The 14,931-nt window shown below is 44.7% G+C and overlaps 1 protein-coding gene across 3 annotated transcripts in view; it reads left to right on the top strand.

Annotated features, from left to right (window-relative positions):
• The window catches only part of LOC100871335 (lachesin), a 39,200-nt gene that overhangs the window by 7,962 nt on the left and 16,307 nt on the right, over positions 1-14,931 (top strand). For all 3 annotated transcript variants that reach the window (XM_086914392.1, XM_086914391.1, XM_086914390.1), the window contains 2 exons: positions 4,931-7,646; positions 13,602-13,798. In XM_086914392.1, the coding sequence (XP_086770518.1) occupies positions 7,511-7,646; positions 13,602-13,798 (333 nt within the window). In that variant the 5' untranslated portion in view covers positions 4,931-7,510. The remainder of the gene's footprint in view (positions 1-4,930; positions 7,647-13,601; positions 13,799-14,931) is intronic.

The following is a 14,931-nucleotide window of genomic DNA, read 5'->3' as shown; positions in this document are numbered from 1 at the left end:
TCGATCTCGAAACGAATCGTTTCACCGTGAAACGAGACTTTGTGGTCGTTAAAATAATCCGTTAAAAGTAGTTCGTGATTCGAATTGCATTTCGAGGAAAGAAAAAAAAAAGAGAGAGAGGACCGCTAGTTTGTAAACGCGTAATTAAATAACCGGCCAATAGAGTGCTCGAAACGTAATTATGGCTAATGAGCCACTTGGAAAACTTGGCGCGAAGTTAGGATTAGGAAGAATTTTAAACCGGATCGGAAAAATTAGTCGCCGTAATGGAAAACAAGAGGGAAATTTTTCCTCCATTTCTTATCACCCTGGTTATTCCCGTCTCCTTTCCATTTTCTCACCACGTCACGAATCGACAAATATTATTCTTGGAAAAGTACGGTTGATTTACGCGTTATGTCGTTTAACTTTAAAAAGGTCCATTCACGATGGATTTCATTGCTGTTAACACCGTGCTCCGCGTTTGTCATTGACGTGGACTCGTGTACGCTTTGTCAGTGGGACAGCTCGAACGCCCCTGTTGATTGCTTTCTTCGATTCCACGCTTCTGCGCTATGATCAATAACACTGTCGATGGGTGATGGACGACTGGTAGAAAATATATTTTCACCCTGAACGGGGTCGTACGTTCCAATAATCTGCCCTCTACGAATTTCATCGGGGAATCGCCGCCTTCCCCATTTCGATCCCATTTCCAATTGATTCACGTTCGGACTAATTTCACGGGGAGATCCCCGTGATTGTTCTCGTGGAGACATGGGCAAACATCCGCTCGTGGAAGAAGCTTGCATAGATGATATAACCTGATATCGTATCGGGGAATGACAAACATGGATGTCGTTCTAAATTTTCCGGATCGTTTCAGAACAACTAAATTAAGCGGGAAATAATTGTAATCGATGTACCGTCATCGCGATAATACCACGTCCGGGACGAATAAATATCGGTCCATTAGCATGTTTTATTGTATACCGGTATAAATTTTCGGCCCTGCTCCACGGAGAATTGAAAATATATCAACAATTTGCAATAATTTACCTTTCCGATTTCTACGTAACGAATTTCATATACTTTCCCGCTACCAACATTGAAATACCGGTGTTGTACCGTTTTACTTTTTTTTTTTTTTTTTTTTTTTTAATACCGCTTTCGTTATATTATTTTTTTATCTATGAAAAAAAGAGGAATTATTAATTGATCAATATGGAGGGGAGGGGAAAAATGTTTAACGCTTTAATCGTTTTAACAGAACGTTATTTTCCGAGGCGTTTTTTTTTTCGCGCGATATCAAACGCGTAACATGTTCCGTGAGAATGACTTTTTTCGGGAAAATCTTGATCGATGGTTACCATCGTCCCAACCGCGATGCGATCCTTTATATTTTTCTTTTTCCTTTTTCTCGCGCTTCTCCCCACCTCTCCCCTTCCTCTCGCTCCGTTTCTTCTTCCTCTTCCTCTTCTTCTTTCTTCTTCCGCTACTCGACGAAAAGTATTTCTTTCCTGGAAGAGACAAAACGTTGCCTCCATTCTAAACTTTCCTCCCCGTTTAATAACCGCGCAATACAAACCAACGCTTAACGTCATCGTATAATATTCTCCGGGGGTGCGAGCTCTTTACAAACCTGTTTTTCAAAGCTTCATCCCGGTCATAGCGAGAAACAAAAGCATGGCTTTTCCTCTTACAACCGTGAGAATGTTAATCACACTTGACGGAACTCTCTCTTCGGAAAAACGAACTTCTGCTCGGTCGGAAATCCAATCGAGAAAAGTTTCAATCGTTCCTCTCGGGTATCGAGGTGTGAGAGAGAGAGAGAGAGAGAGAAAAATGTTTGACCGTGGTTGCGTGCAAAATTATGCACATATGTAATACGAATCGATAATAACGTATACGTAGCCGATATGAATGAATACCAAACAGGATGATACAGATTTTCAATTAACCATTCTTCCACGCGCGTATTCGTCGTCGTTGATTCGTTCATTCGTTTTCGTTCTCGTTCTCGTTCTCGTTGTAAAATGAACGTACACAGACGGATACACGGATGGATGCGGACAAAGGGGAACGGGGGTGAAACGTATTGCGTCGCCGTGCCGTTTGCCACGATACCGTTGTCCCGCCGGAATAAAGGGCAACGATTTTCATTTAAATGTCTTCGGGTCAGTCAAGTGGCCAAATAGGACGTGGCATCCGACGACGATTGACCCGATAATTGATACCGAGCCATAGGTTAAATCGATGCTCAGGATTATCGGCACTTTAATCGGCGCGGCAATGGTGCAATTTCGTGTACCATCGGGAGACGCAGAAAGAGAGAGAGAGAGAGAGAGAGAGAGAAGGCGATACACACCGAAGCGAACTTAATTACCAAAGTACGGATGCCAAATCCTGGCAGAATCGTTCCATCCTGTTCACGTACGAGCGATACGTGTGTTTATACGCGAAAGTGAGAGAGAGAGAGAGGGAGAGAAAGAGAGGTGGATGTTGCCCGCGGGGGGAGAGGGGGAATCTACATTATTCAACGGTCGGCTCTTTCCAAGCCTCTTTACGTAATGCGCTCTTCTCCTTCTTTCGGTATTAAGTTTTTCGTTATCCCTCTCTCTGTGACGGCCGATCCATCGGGGATGTACCTATTCAATGAACTTCGTCGAGATATGAGGAGGGGGGGAAGGAAGGAAGGAAGGGTTCACATCCGATAAACCCGATAAATTCCGCCCGACAAATGTCCTTCCGGATACCAATTAGTATTCATAAAGTCGACCGGTCTTTATCCTCCCTTCTCCTGATCCTAAATCCTTGATCCGCCATATTTCCCCGAGAAGATACGTGGCGTTTTGCGAACTCTGTGACTTTCCTCTCAATGAAGATGGATTCCCCGGAAATCGTGGCTCGTTGATAATCGTACGATCAAATAGATCGTGGAGTTTCCTCCACGGTTAGAAGTGGTTACGGTTTACATTTTAATGTAGATTTGTGTGTAAACTTGATGGGAAAAATTGATGTGGATGTTCGTTATAAGTTTGGTTGGTAAATCCACGGTCTCACGAGGGTTGAAAAGAAACTCTCTTGGGGAAAGATAAAGAAAATGTTTGTATCGAGGGACGAAAGACGTTGAGATATACGTTGTAGTTATTCACCGCCAGCCAAAAGCTACGGGAAACCGGAACTTATTAAGGACGGTTCATATTTTCTAGCGTACTTATTATTCAAAACGATTCGTCGTTGAGTTTATGCAAAATTCCCCGCGAAGATGGCAGTTTAAAATATCAAATCTTTTCACTTCATCTCCAACTTTTAAACGGTTCGGTGAAAGATTCAGGAAACGGCCCCCCTCCCCCGTATCTCTCGAGGATTTCTTTTATTAAAGCGAAAGCACGTTGTAAAAGTGACCGAAATCCACGGTCGCTTAAGTTAAAAAGGAATCGGCGATTTTCGACGAAACTTTTTCCCTTATTGGGAGAAATCGAGAGAAGAATCGTTGGCCCGTGTGATGGGGCGATCTGCTTACACGATTTGGAAAATGTTTAATAGTTAATAGAGCCGTATTTCATTGGCGCGTAAAATATCTACGACTTTAGAATTCTCACGAGTGAGATAATAGCCGTGTGGCGGTAACCATAATCGTTACACCCGCAGACCTTAAAGTAAACTAAGATGGCACGTTACTTTAAGGCCGAAAGACATCGCGCATACATACGCGTGTCACCGTTTTATCCCGAATAATGTAACCATGATTCGCCACGTTGTAACTTTTGTGGCATAAAAAAAAAGGAAAAAAATACGAGATAATATATATCGTCGACTATTTTTTTCTTTCTTTCTTTCTTTCTTTTTCGTCCACGCTCAATCTCGCACAGAGCCTTCAAAACTTGATCTCGCATCACTTCCGAGTCGTTGATTTATTATTAGTTTATCTTAAAGTATGCATTTACGTCGGAAGATTTACCACAATTTCACTTCTGTCTCGCTCACCATCTCGCACATATTCCAGGCTTATCGTTGATGGTTCCGGTGGTGGTTGCTGCCTCTTCCACCGACGTGGGCCGCATCATCGTTTATATCCCCGTTTGCCACGGCCTCGTCTCTCCTCATCTTTTTTATTGCTCCGAGTTGCTCGCGACCTTAGTCGCTCGTTAAATTTCGCGCCATCTTCTGCGAGCTTAACGCTCGGCACAAGTAAAAGATAGAAGAGGAAATAAGTGGCTCTCGTGGCCAAGGGAAAATTCGCTTTTCACGGAATGCCGTATCGCCAAGCCGTCGGCGTCACAACGATTCGTTCGCTCCTCGAGGATCACTCTAATAAGTAATCGGTCTTTTAATAAATGTCGCCCTCTGCTTTTTCATCTTTGATCTTGAAGCCACGTCGTCGTCCCGAGTGAAAATTTTCGATGCGCCGTCCACTCGTATCGCGAACATCCACTCTTCTCCCGTTTCAAAACGAACCTCTCTTTCTCTTCTCTCTTTCTCTCCTTTTTCTTCTCGTTTCTCGTAACTTTCACAGACAGTCTACGAACAGATGGGCTTTTCATGCCCCCGTCTCGCGAGATATTGTTGCTCTCTGAATAAATTTATTATTCCCGAATGATCGAAATCGCAACAAATTCGTTGAGATCGATCGGTGGAACTCGATCGATTTAATTATCGAACATGTTATAAGAAATTAAAATCGCTCAGTCATTTCAAGGGAGTCGCTCGAAAAGAGAGAGAGAGAGAGAGAGAGGAAAAAAGGAACGCAAGAACGACTTCTAAATTGAAGCACTACTCGAGTTTTTCGCTCGATCCATTTCATCTTCTTCGTTCAGTCTCGAAAGATTTTCGATCTTCAAAATAGAAATGAAAAAAAAAAAAATAGAAAGGATCGTTTACCATTAAGATTTCACGAACGCCAATTTCCGTCACATCAATTACTACATTCATTCCCCTCGAATTTCAGGAGGATGAGCAGCAGGAGCAGCAGCCGACCCTTAAGGAATCGAGTCAGCCGTAATCCCTGAAACGGTTTAGGCCTTGCACGGATACCAACCGCGGGACAGCTGAAATTCCTCAAAGGAGCAGGTTAACCACGACGATCTTGTTCCACGAAGACACGTTGCTATCGTTCGATCGAGTGTGTGCGTCTGTGCGCGCAGGTGGACAGGATAGGAAGTTGAGCAGGAGAAGGGAAGCAGAAGGGTGATCTCTCCGCCTAAAGGCAACCACCACCACCACCACCACTACCACTACGAGAGACCGTTAACTCGGCTGGTTAAAGACACAGTCGCGTCTGGTAGCCGCAACATTCCACAAACTTGCACAATATCCACAAACCTGGGAGGCCGCGAAATTCTTTGGCAAATCTTCTTGCTTGCCCGGAGAGAGACAGAACGGAACGGAACGCGTGCGTGAACGCGGCCGAAGCGACGACGCTCTGTCGAGCAGAGGGTGTTGAGGGGCAGAGAGAGCGACGAAAATGCACCGTTGAAAAGGGTCTCGAGAAGAAGGTGGAAACGTCGCGGGGGAGGGCGGCTCTGTTAACGCGCGCGACAAGTGACGTCGCGTTGGAACAGTCGAGACATCTGTAAATGAGGAAGCAGGGAAAGTAGGCGTGACAAGGGTCCGCTTAAAGCGGAATATTAGTCGTGTCACCTAATGATCGTCGTGCTTCACGTCCATTCGGCTCCAGTCGTAATATCAAGCGAAATTTCCACCAGGTCCACGGCTCGTCCTCGCCGTGTATTTTGCACGGGCCTTGTTGTGTAGAGACCCTTCTTCTCTCTTTCAACCTCGACGTTTCCTGTATCTCCAATTAAAACCGAGGGCGGAAGGGAGAAAGATTCGCAGCTGAAGAAAGACAGCGCTCTGAAGTCGTGACAGTTGGCCGTTTTAAACAGGATGGTAATTTCCATTCGTTATCGATGTTGATGCAGCCAACCAGACCGGTAAATGTTACGTTACAAAAGGATCTGTACGGACGGCGAAGCGAGAGAAGGGGGCAATCGACGTGGAAGCTTCGAAGGCTATGGTAATATTAACGTTAGAAATTAAACGATCCGTGGTACGATGGATGTTCGCTAAAAGCATCGCGATCGTATTAATATCCCAACTGGGAAGGAGAAGCAAAGAAAAATCTTGTAGCGAAATAGCAGGAATTAGGAAGAATTAGGAAGAAGAAGCGTGAACGTTACTCGTGGATGTTTCTCTCTCTCTCTCTCTCTCTCTCTCTCTCTCTCTCTCTCTCTCTCTTTGTCTATCTCTCTGTATGTATCTCTCTCTCTCTCTCTCTTTCTCTCCTTCTCCCTCTCTTCCATCCTTGCCAGCAGTGTCTCTGTATTGTTGGGTAAAAAGGAAGGCAGAGATTTCTTCACAGAAGTAGCCCGTTGGCTGTGGAACAGTAGTGACGGAATCCTGAAAGCCACTCGAGGAAGAAAGAGCCGCGGAACGCTTGGTTCCATGGCCTAGAGCATCCTGTATTTCTGATAACGTACAGAACTCGGTAAGCTTCCCAACAAGAAGGTTGGTGAATGAAACTGAACGAGGAACCGGTAAGCAAGGAGGAGCCCTTTCGCCCGAAGGTACTCTATCAACCTTATTGCCGAAGGATATCGTTTCGCCCCCTCAACGTTTTGCGCCAACTCCGACAATATTCACCTTGATACGATTCTCAAGTTCGATCACCGTTTCGACGCGTATATCTTTCGGTTCGTCCGTCGGAAGAGAAGGAATCCGTATGAAAAGGAACTCGCCTTCGAAATGTTTTTGAAGAGGTCGTAATCTATAATCGTGGAAGAATAGAAGCCGGAACACGGAACGACGATCGTGTGGTAACTTGCCAAACTTGCCTTGCTCGCGACATTCGCTTGGCTCGTACAGCCCATGGATCCCGATAACAGGAGGCGAACAAAATTAGCTTCCGCCTCGTTTCTAACGAGAAAGAACTCTTTCGCGAGAACTCGCTTGGCCATCGAGGAAGAACGGTTCACCGATAATTTTATGAATTAACGACAGTTTAACGACCATCCGATACTTCGGAACCCCGATTCACGATCCACGGTAGAGGAAGGCCCTGGATTCGCACGATATCTTCTAAGAAAATCGATCTGGCCAAGTTACCCTCGCCCTTAAGGAGTGATCTTTTAGGTGCAGAACGGAGGCCAGTTCTGCCCCTAGGTTTCCAGGGCAACACAAACTTTCCTCTTTTCCCCGGTTGCGTTAATCAATCCTCGGGAAGGGGGGCGACGGGAAGCCGGTAAACAATTGCAACACAGTGGAACGCGGATAAAAAGTTGCCTCTTGGTCCATCCTCGATCCATCGAAAACAGGTGCTAGTCGACGCGGGAGAATCGAGTTTCTCGAACCTGGAGTGGAGGAGCAGCGACGAGTTTGTTCCCTTCGAAGCAAGGGATTTTTCAATCTCTGATAGAAGGTGGAAGACGGTTGGAGACGGGTTGGATCGGAGGAAGGAAGGACGCGGTGAATGTGGGCGGGGGACGAGGATTGGCGGCGAGCTGGGTGAAAAAGGGCGAGGCAGAAAAATATGGTGCACGAGGCCACGGGTCCGTGGCACGGCGCGGGATTCAGCGTATCGAGGTGGCTGATGATCATAATACACGGATACCGGCCTACCACCCTTTTGCTATCCATTCTACTTAACGTGCTGGTGCGAACTGCCGGTGAGTATAGGCGTGTACACGATATGGTTCTCGGTTTCCTCGCCACGTTTGTTTCACTCTCCACCACATTGGTCCTCTCTCGAGTGTTTGCGTTTCGCTCGATGGAACTGTTTCGTCGTTTCGCCCACGGCGAATCCATTCCGTGCTACATAGCGCTCGTAATCGTCGCTTTGCCGAGGTCAAAGTAATACAGGCACTGCTATATACCATCACCACCACCATCATCATCACCATCACATACGGTCCCGTCGTTCGAATTCAGTTTCGAAATGCCTACGATCATCACTTTTATACATTTTCACAATCTCGAATCGAGCTCGAACCATCCTGCAATATCACTTTACCATCGCGCAATAATATCTCCGTTTCGACTTGGATCAGCTATAAAAAGTTTAACGCGGCCATCGTCCCATGGGGGGATGGATTCTACGAAGCTACTTTGGTTTTAACAAATTCCGACCGAATTACGAGCGCGCCGGCTCGAGTAATTCGCTTATAGAGAGAAGAAAGTGCGACGCTTCTTTATCAATCGGTAATAATCTCGGGATAATCTGTCAAAGATCTTTTCTTTAACGCTTAATTTTGTTCGCGTTCGTTCTTATATTATATATATAACGGAAGCAGACTGAAAGTTAAAGTTCAATGAAATTACATTTATTATTCATTATCGGGACGAATATAAATTTTCCGATTGACAGATATATATATATATATATACACTGTATAATAGGAACTATAAGGGGAAGGGGATACTCGTGGAAACTTGAGAGACGTGCATAATTAATCGATTCGAATTGATCGCAGTCGTTCCGCGTTAATGGATACGCCCGAGTTCATCCTTAAAAAGTCTCGCGTCTTTATTCGTCCCCAGGCGTATCGTGTGTACTTTATAGATCATTTATAAATCCTCTGGAAAGACATTGGATCGCGATAAAATTCATGGAAAGCAATATATCCGCCCCTCTTCCCCCTAATAGACCGAACCAAACTATTGTGTAAAGTTCTTATAATATAACCGTTTAACGTGCTAATGCGATCCCATGCTAAGTTTCCCGGAGCCCTCGTTCCTCTCTTCAAGAAGTTAACTCGATACTCTTTCCCTGATCTTTAAGCTCCGAATACCTTTAATCTCTTTTCTTTTCGTTATTTCATTATCGTTACCGTTGTCCTTTTACACCCGAGGAGCTGGCCGTTTAACGCCTTCATTCACGTTTAACGCCCCCTCCCTCCCTCCGGTTAATCGGGCAAATACTATTCGTAAATTCGCGAGATAAGTGCTCTCGGCCATTTTGCAGTCCCTGTTCATTCTCAAAGCAAGTGTTCTATTACTCGCTCGATCGGGAAAGAAGCGTTTCGAACGTGCAAATTACACCGTGGTACCCCACCTTCGTTAATGTGCAATTAACCGGAGGGGTTTCATAAATTACGGTCAGATGTAACGCCCTGGAACGTGGCAACGCGTTATAATATATTCCCGTGGAAGAAAATAACTGGCTCGGTGTCGATTAGCAGAGAACTCTTGATACCGTGACCATATTATTGGTATCGAATTACCGCTTCATCGAGTCGAAATTGCACTTGAAATTCGATCATTTTCCACACTCGTTCTTTAGCGAGCGCGTTACGATTCTACGGGCAAGACTCCACCGGGGCGAGAGTTTATAAAGAATCCATTTCTCATTCGTTTTGTTTCCGCGTTTTTATCGCGCTCGATAATCCTAAGTCCATCTTTTTTTCCTTTCTTTCATGATTCATGATAAACCGTTTTCGCAGCATTCGGTTTCGTTATGAACGCGTGGAAGGATTAATGGCAACGTCACGCGTGTTCATTATGCAAATGAATGAACGAAAGTTTGTAAATAAAGTTCGGTTGGTGGAAATCGCGCTTTCATATCATTCGCGAACAAACGCGAATAGATTTGCGAATATTTTTCCCATTAATTACGGGCATAGATATCCCTCAACGAACCGTTTCTCGCACGAGTGCGATATACGTGCGTTTTAAGTAAGCTAATAAAGCATCCCATCCAATGTTTCGAAACATCGCAACTATTCTTCCTTCCTCAACCAGTTGTTACAACTTGTTACGACGTTTATCGTATCCATTCGATTCGTTTCCTGGATCCGACTCAATTAAATACCTAACAAACGTAGTTGCAGGTTATTTGCTTAATTCGCATCGAGCGTATTAAAAGGAAATGGAATATAAACGGAACGAGTCGGATCCATCCTCCTCCTTCATTTTCTCCGTATCCATTGCCTCCGTTTCTGAAAAATAACCGCGTCAAATCCAAGTCGAGCTTAAGTCAAATTTAATCCCCCCTTGTTTCCATCTCCCTCGAGAGGGATTGATCACCACGCTGTTTACCATTCTCCTTTCGCCCAAGAAAATCGGTTGCCCGCCACGCCGCAGATTCGCCCCGCTTCGTTTAGGCTCACCTTAATTCAATCTATTCTCTGCGTAACGGAATAGCAGCAGGGTTACTCGTCGTACAATTTCGAAACACGGCGAGAGACCTACCGGAGGGGGTATGCATCCCTGTTGATGCAAATTTCAGACGCTCTCTTGTGTTCTGCCGCGCCCCAACTTCCGCGGAAGGAAGGTTATACTTCGATGAGAGGTAGGGGCAAAACTCGCGTGTCTTCCGTTTAATTATATCGGGAAAGGTTTATAGTTCCCCCTCGCCGTGACACCTCGTCGTCGTCGTCGTCGTCGTCGTCGTCGTCGGGGCTTGGTTAGGCTCGTTTATGCGCGTTACACGGTTTATTGCGCCGAACAAAAAAGCCGTGGGCCCGCGCTCTCCTCTCTTCTGTCGCTACACTCTATGTAAAGAACGCCGGTTAAAAAGGCGGCTTTCAACGTGACACGTGTGTCGGATCGTAAAAAAGCAAAAAGAGATACTTTACACGGGACGGGGGATGGGTAAACCGGTGTGCCGTGTCGCGGCTGTTCATCAGTTTACCCGCTAAATATACTTGGTGGAGGAGGAAGAGAAGAGCAGAACCTCGGATATTCTATATCCATGGCCATCTGTGCCGGCTGGTGGCCGCTTCGTGTGAAGCTTCGTTTTGCTCGTGGAATTTCGTGGCCGAAAAATAGTTTGCGCGATATCTCGTCCGGGTTTGAAACGAGAGTCCGTATAATTTCGTTCGATGTATTTCGCGAGCGGTTCGTTGATCGATACCGGTTCCGCCTCGGGCCTTATAATCTGCTCTCTATCCGTACCGCGCACTGTTTCCAACTCGAAACACATAGTTATTATAATATAGCTGGCGTGTGTCAGACACGTGTCGGAAACACGGGACGTTTCAAACATTTCGAACGTTACCGAGAAATTTCCTTACCGATTTGCGCCCGATCGTGGTGGGCGCTTACACTTTGAGGAGAGTTTCGAAGATTTCACAGGTTTCAACGTGGACGGATCTCTTACGAAGAGAGTAGAGGGGACGAGAGAGCCGACTCTCTACAAACGTGACGCGAGGAGTCATAGCATTCGGAATAAATTTCCACGGAACACGAAGTCGAATAAGTTGGCAACGGAGGGTGTAAGAGAGCGTGGCGGTAGGGCCAACTTATGGTGGGACAAACGAGCCCGACATCGTGCTGTTTTATTTCTAGTTTAGCGCGCGTCGAGGGAAAAGTTGGTAGTTAAATTGCTCCGAAAGACGTCTTGGCTTATTCCATGGGAATTTACGAATATTGCTGTTTCTTTAAGACCCGCAAGTATCCCATTTTCCAAGTTTTTCAGTAATAACGACACCTTACAGCCGATTATTCCGGTCATGGGATTACACGCTTACTTTTCTCCTATCGATAATACACCGGTCGATCCTCGTTTAACTCATCAATGATTACGTGTCGTTAGAAGAATCGATTTACGTCTTACGTGAAAAGAGGAAGAGAGATGCGCGGATACCTTTTTAAAATGTTGATTGCCTCGTTCCATGATCCTACTACCATGGACCATTAATTAAATTATCCTTGACAATAACCTGAAATAACGGGGATACGGTATTTCCGTTTAAAGGAGGAGGAGGAGGGGCTAGTAATAATTCCTCGTTCGATAACTTCCTTGAAGGGGAGGGGAAAAAAATAATCGCGCAAACAAAATTCTCAACCGGACTGGCATCTTGGTGGAACCTTTTTATCTTGCCACGAATTGCTCCTCGTGCCGTTTCGCGGCGTACGTTCCATAACAACGTGGCTCGTTCGAGTTCTTATTATTTTAATAGAAATTCTTGGCACGGTCTCGTTCCAAAATAATGAAACTTTTCCCGGATAGCCTTTGGAAGTTTCGCTATTTGTTTTTACCGGTCTCACACCGGTAGCCTCGTACGTATACGCGCATACATCCGAGAGAGGGTCTCGAGAGTCCCGAAGTTAAATCGAGCGCCGGACGGATGGAAAAATCCGACCAGTAAATTTGACGTTCCATTGAATAATAATCGTGCCGCGAATCCATCTTCTTGCATTCGTTAAACACTCGATCGTAAATTATCCTCCTTATCCTCGTGAAACTTTTATTTCATCCTTCGTCCTTTATTTCACCGGCTCTCTCTCTCTCTCTCTCTCTCTCTGAAAAAAGAAAACCTGACTTCTTTCCCGAAAGGACAATTAACTCGGTCGAAAGTAGAATTTTACTAATTCTTAAGATTTTGTCCGCGCGTATCTCTTGTAATTGCTCTTGGAATCGTACGTTAAACGATCGAGAAATATTCAAGTAAAAGGGCCGTTTCGCGTATTTTAATTTCGATGATTTCGCGATTAAAATTGCAATTTTTGATTTGCTTCTACGCTAGGCGAGGGATATATTATAAAAATTCATCGAGGTATGTTAAAGATTCATGAGCGTGTTACCACAGGCTATGCAGGTTTTCCTGTTTGTATTAAGTTGTTGCCTGTATAAAAGGGAGTAATCTAATTAATATACACGTGAAACTCTTCCGCAATCTCTAACTTTAATTTTTTCCTTTTTCTTTTCTTTCGTTTTTTTTTTTTTTTTTTCTCGCTTTTTTATTTCGGATAATATACCCGTGGAAGGAACGAAAACCCGCCAACGAGCCACTAGCGTAAGGAAGCGACCTCGCTGACAAGAGGACCTTTTTCTTTTCGAGAAGATGAAGTTTCCTAAAGTTTACCCGAGCAACAGCAAGTCCGTGGTTACTCGCTCTTTCTAAGAGTGGAAACTTTAAATTATCATTAAAATGATTCGCGGATCGTATTATCCTTTAAGAAAGGACACCAACTTTCCCCTTGTTTTCCTATCTGTTATTTCGTCGACGAGAATTATCGCCAATCCTGAAATTATTTCGCGTGAAAATTACGTTTTAATCCGATCGATCGTGGTGCAGGAAAATTTTCTTACGCTTATCGTTCATCAACATTTGTTTTAATTCACAAAATTCGATCAACCTCGTTCGACGAGAGCGCGTAACAAGAGCGCTTTGTATTAAAATTACGAACCGTGTCGTGTGAAGAGATACGAGGATCGATATGAAAGTTAACTTTGGCCACGTTCCATTCCGTATTATCGAACATTTAAAATTCGTGGCATCGAGGCACATATACACGATCGCGTTTTCGCATCCCTGCTTTCTTTTCCCTCCCGTTTCATTTCCATTCGACACCCCGCCTATCGCAACTCGGTTCGTTGTTGGCAAATAAACACGAGGAAAGAACAATCCTTTGCTCCAACAAATTCTCCAGGGCTATTGGAACGAGGCGCGCATAAATATTTGAAAGGGTCGATTGGGTAGGGCGAGAAGGGGTTAAGTAAAGTCCAGAGGAAAGCCTCTTAACGAGAATCCCTGCTCGCGGTAGGTAGATTCGTTGCCGAGGAAGCCACGTTCGATCCATCCTTCCTTCCTTCCTTCCTTCCTTCCTTCCAACGACGTGCCACCACCAATTTTCCTTTTTCTTCGATGCCTATTTTTTATTCTTTTATTTTTTTCCAGAGTATCCAACAGCGGCCACGGCGGAGATCGTGGCGACAAATGGGAATTCGTTAGAGGCGAGCATGAAACCATTGGACATCGACCTGCCCCCCACGCTTCCGATGAGCTTCGGCACGGAAAATTCGACGGTGATCTCCGCCCAATCTGGATCCACCGCGCTCCTGCCTTGCGTCGTTCATAATCTCGGGGATGGAATGGTGAGATTCCGGGGAACATTCTTCAAAAAGTTTTTGAAAAAGCATTACCTCGAGCCACCTTTCCCTTCCCCCCGGGTTTCGCACGATCCCGGCTCCCAACAGCGTAGAAAAGTTATTATCATATCAACGTAAGAGCCGAATGGCTGCTGGTCTTTGGGGGAATCGAAGGAAATGGGGGAAGGGGGGAAGGGGTCGGTGATAGTCCGGAGGAAAAGTGGTATATGCTGTAGGATTTTTTTTTTTTTTTTTTTTTTAGAAAAAGAAGGAACGAATGGTCGCCTCTCTTCTTCCTCGTACACGGATTTGTACGAGGAATTAAACGCCTCTCGTTTAGATTCATCGTATCGCTAGATCAACGGGACATCATTCGTTCTAGACTCTTCTGCGAATCCTTTTAATCCTCTCTTATATTATCACGATTATGAATATATATATACATATAAAAGGAGGGTGTAGTATGGGTGGAAAAGAAAGATTTTAATCGAAATAAGGACAGACCTTTCTAATTGAAAGGTTTATTTGCGAACCGGGGACGAATGAAATGGAATTAAAATCTCGAGAGTGGAAGAGAACATGGGATTTTTAACTTTTCACTCGTGTCCCGCCTCTCCTCGATTATATTGTTAAGGGACGAGTGGTTTTCGCGGGGTCCAACATGTATAATACTTTTCAATTATATCCTATGAAACAGGCAGATGTACCTGGATGTTTTATTATCGTTTCCCGGGGAATTCCGCCCGTATAAAATAAAAGGCTCGAGTATGAGTCTGATTGCCTTAATGAAATTTTTCGACAAGGGGAGGAAAAAAATCGGAGAATCGAGGCGAGCGAGAGAGAAGACAAATCCGAGAGGAAATTTAGTCTCTTTAACTCGGCAAGTTTGAAAAGTTTTGAAATAAAATGTTTGCGTTTTCCTTCGTTAGACGAAGTTAACCTCCTCGATTCTATCCTTTGTTAGTTTTAGTTTACCTGTAAACTAAGACTCGAGGGCGGTACAAGACTTCGAAATCGATGCGAGTACCGATTCGAGTATCTTCAACTTTCCTCTAAATTCTTCGTGTAAAAAAAAAGACTTGGGATCGAACGAAACTGAACACTTCGAAGAAGAAAAAGAAAAAGAAGAAGAGGAAGAA

Source organism: Apis florea, unplaced genomic scaffold (assembly GCF_048593485.1).
Source record: "Apis florea isolate Af1SG1 unplaced genomic scaffold, ASM4859348v1 contig_3587_pilon, whole genome shotgun sequence".
NCBI lineage: Eukaryota > Metazoa > Arthropoda > Insecta > Hymenoptera > Apidae > Apis > Apis florea.
The sequence above is the reverse complement of the archived record's forward strand: the minus strand, read 5'-3'. Positions and strand labels throughout refer to the sequence as shown.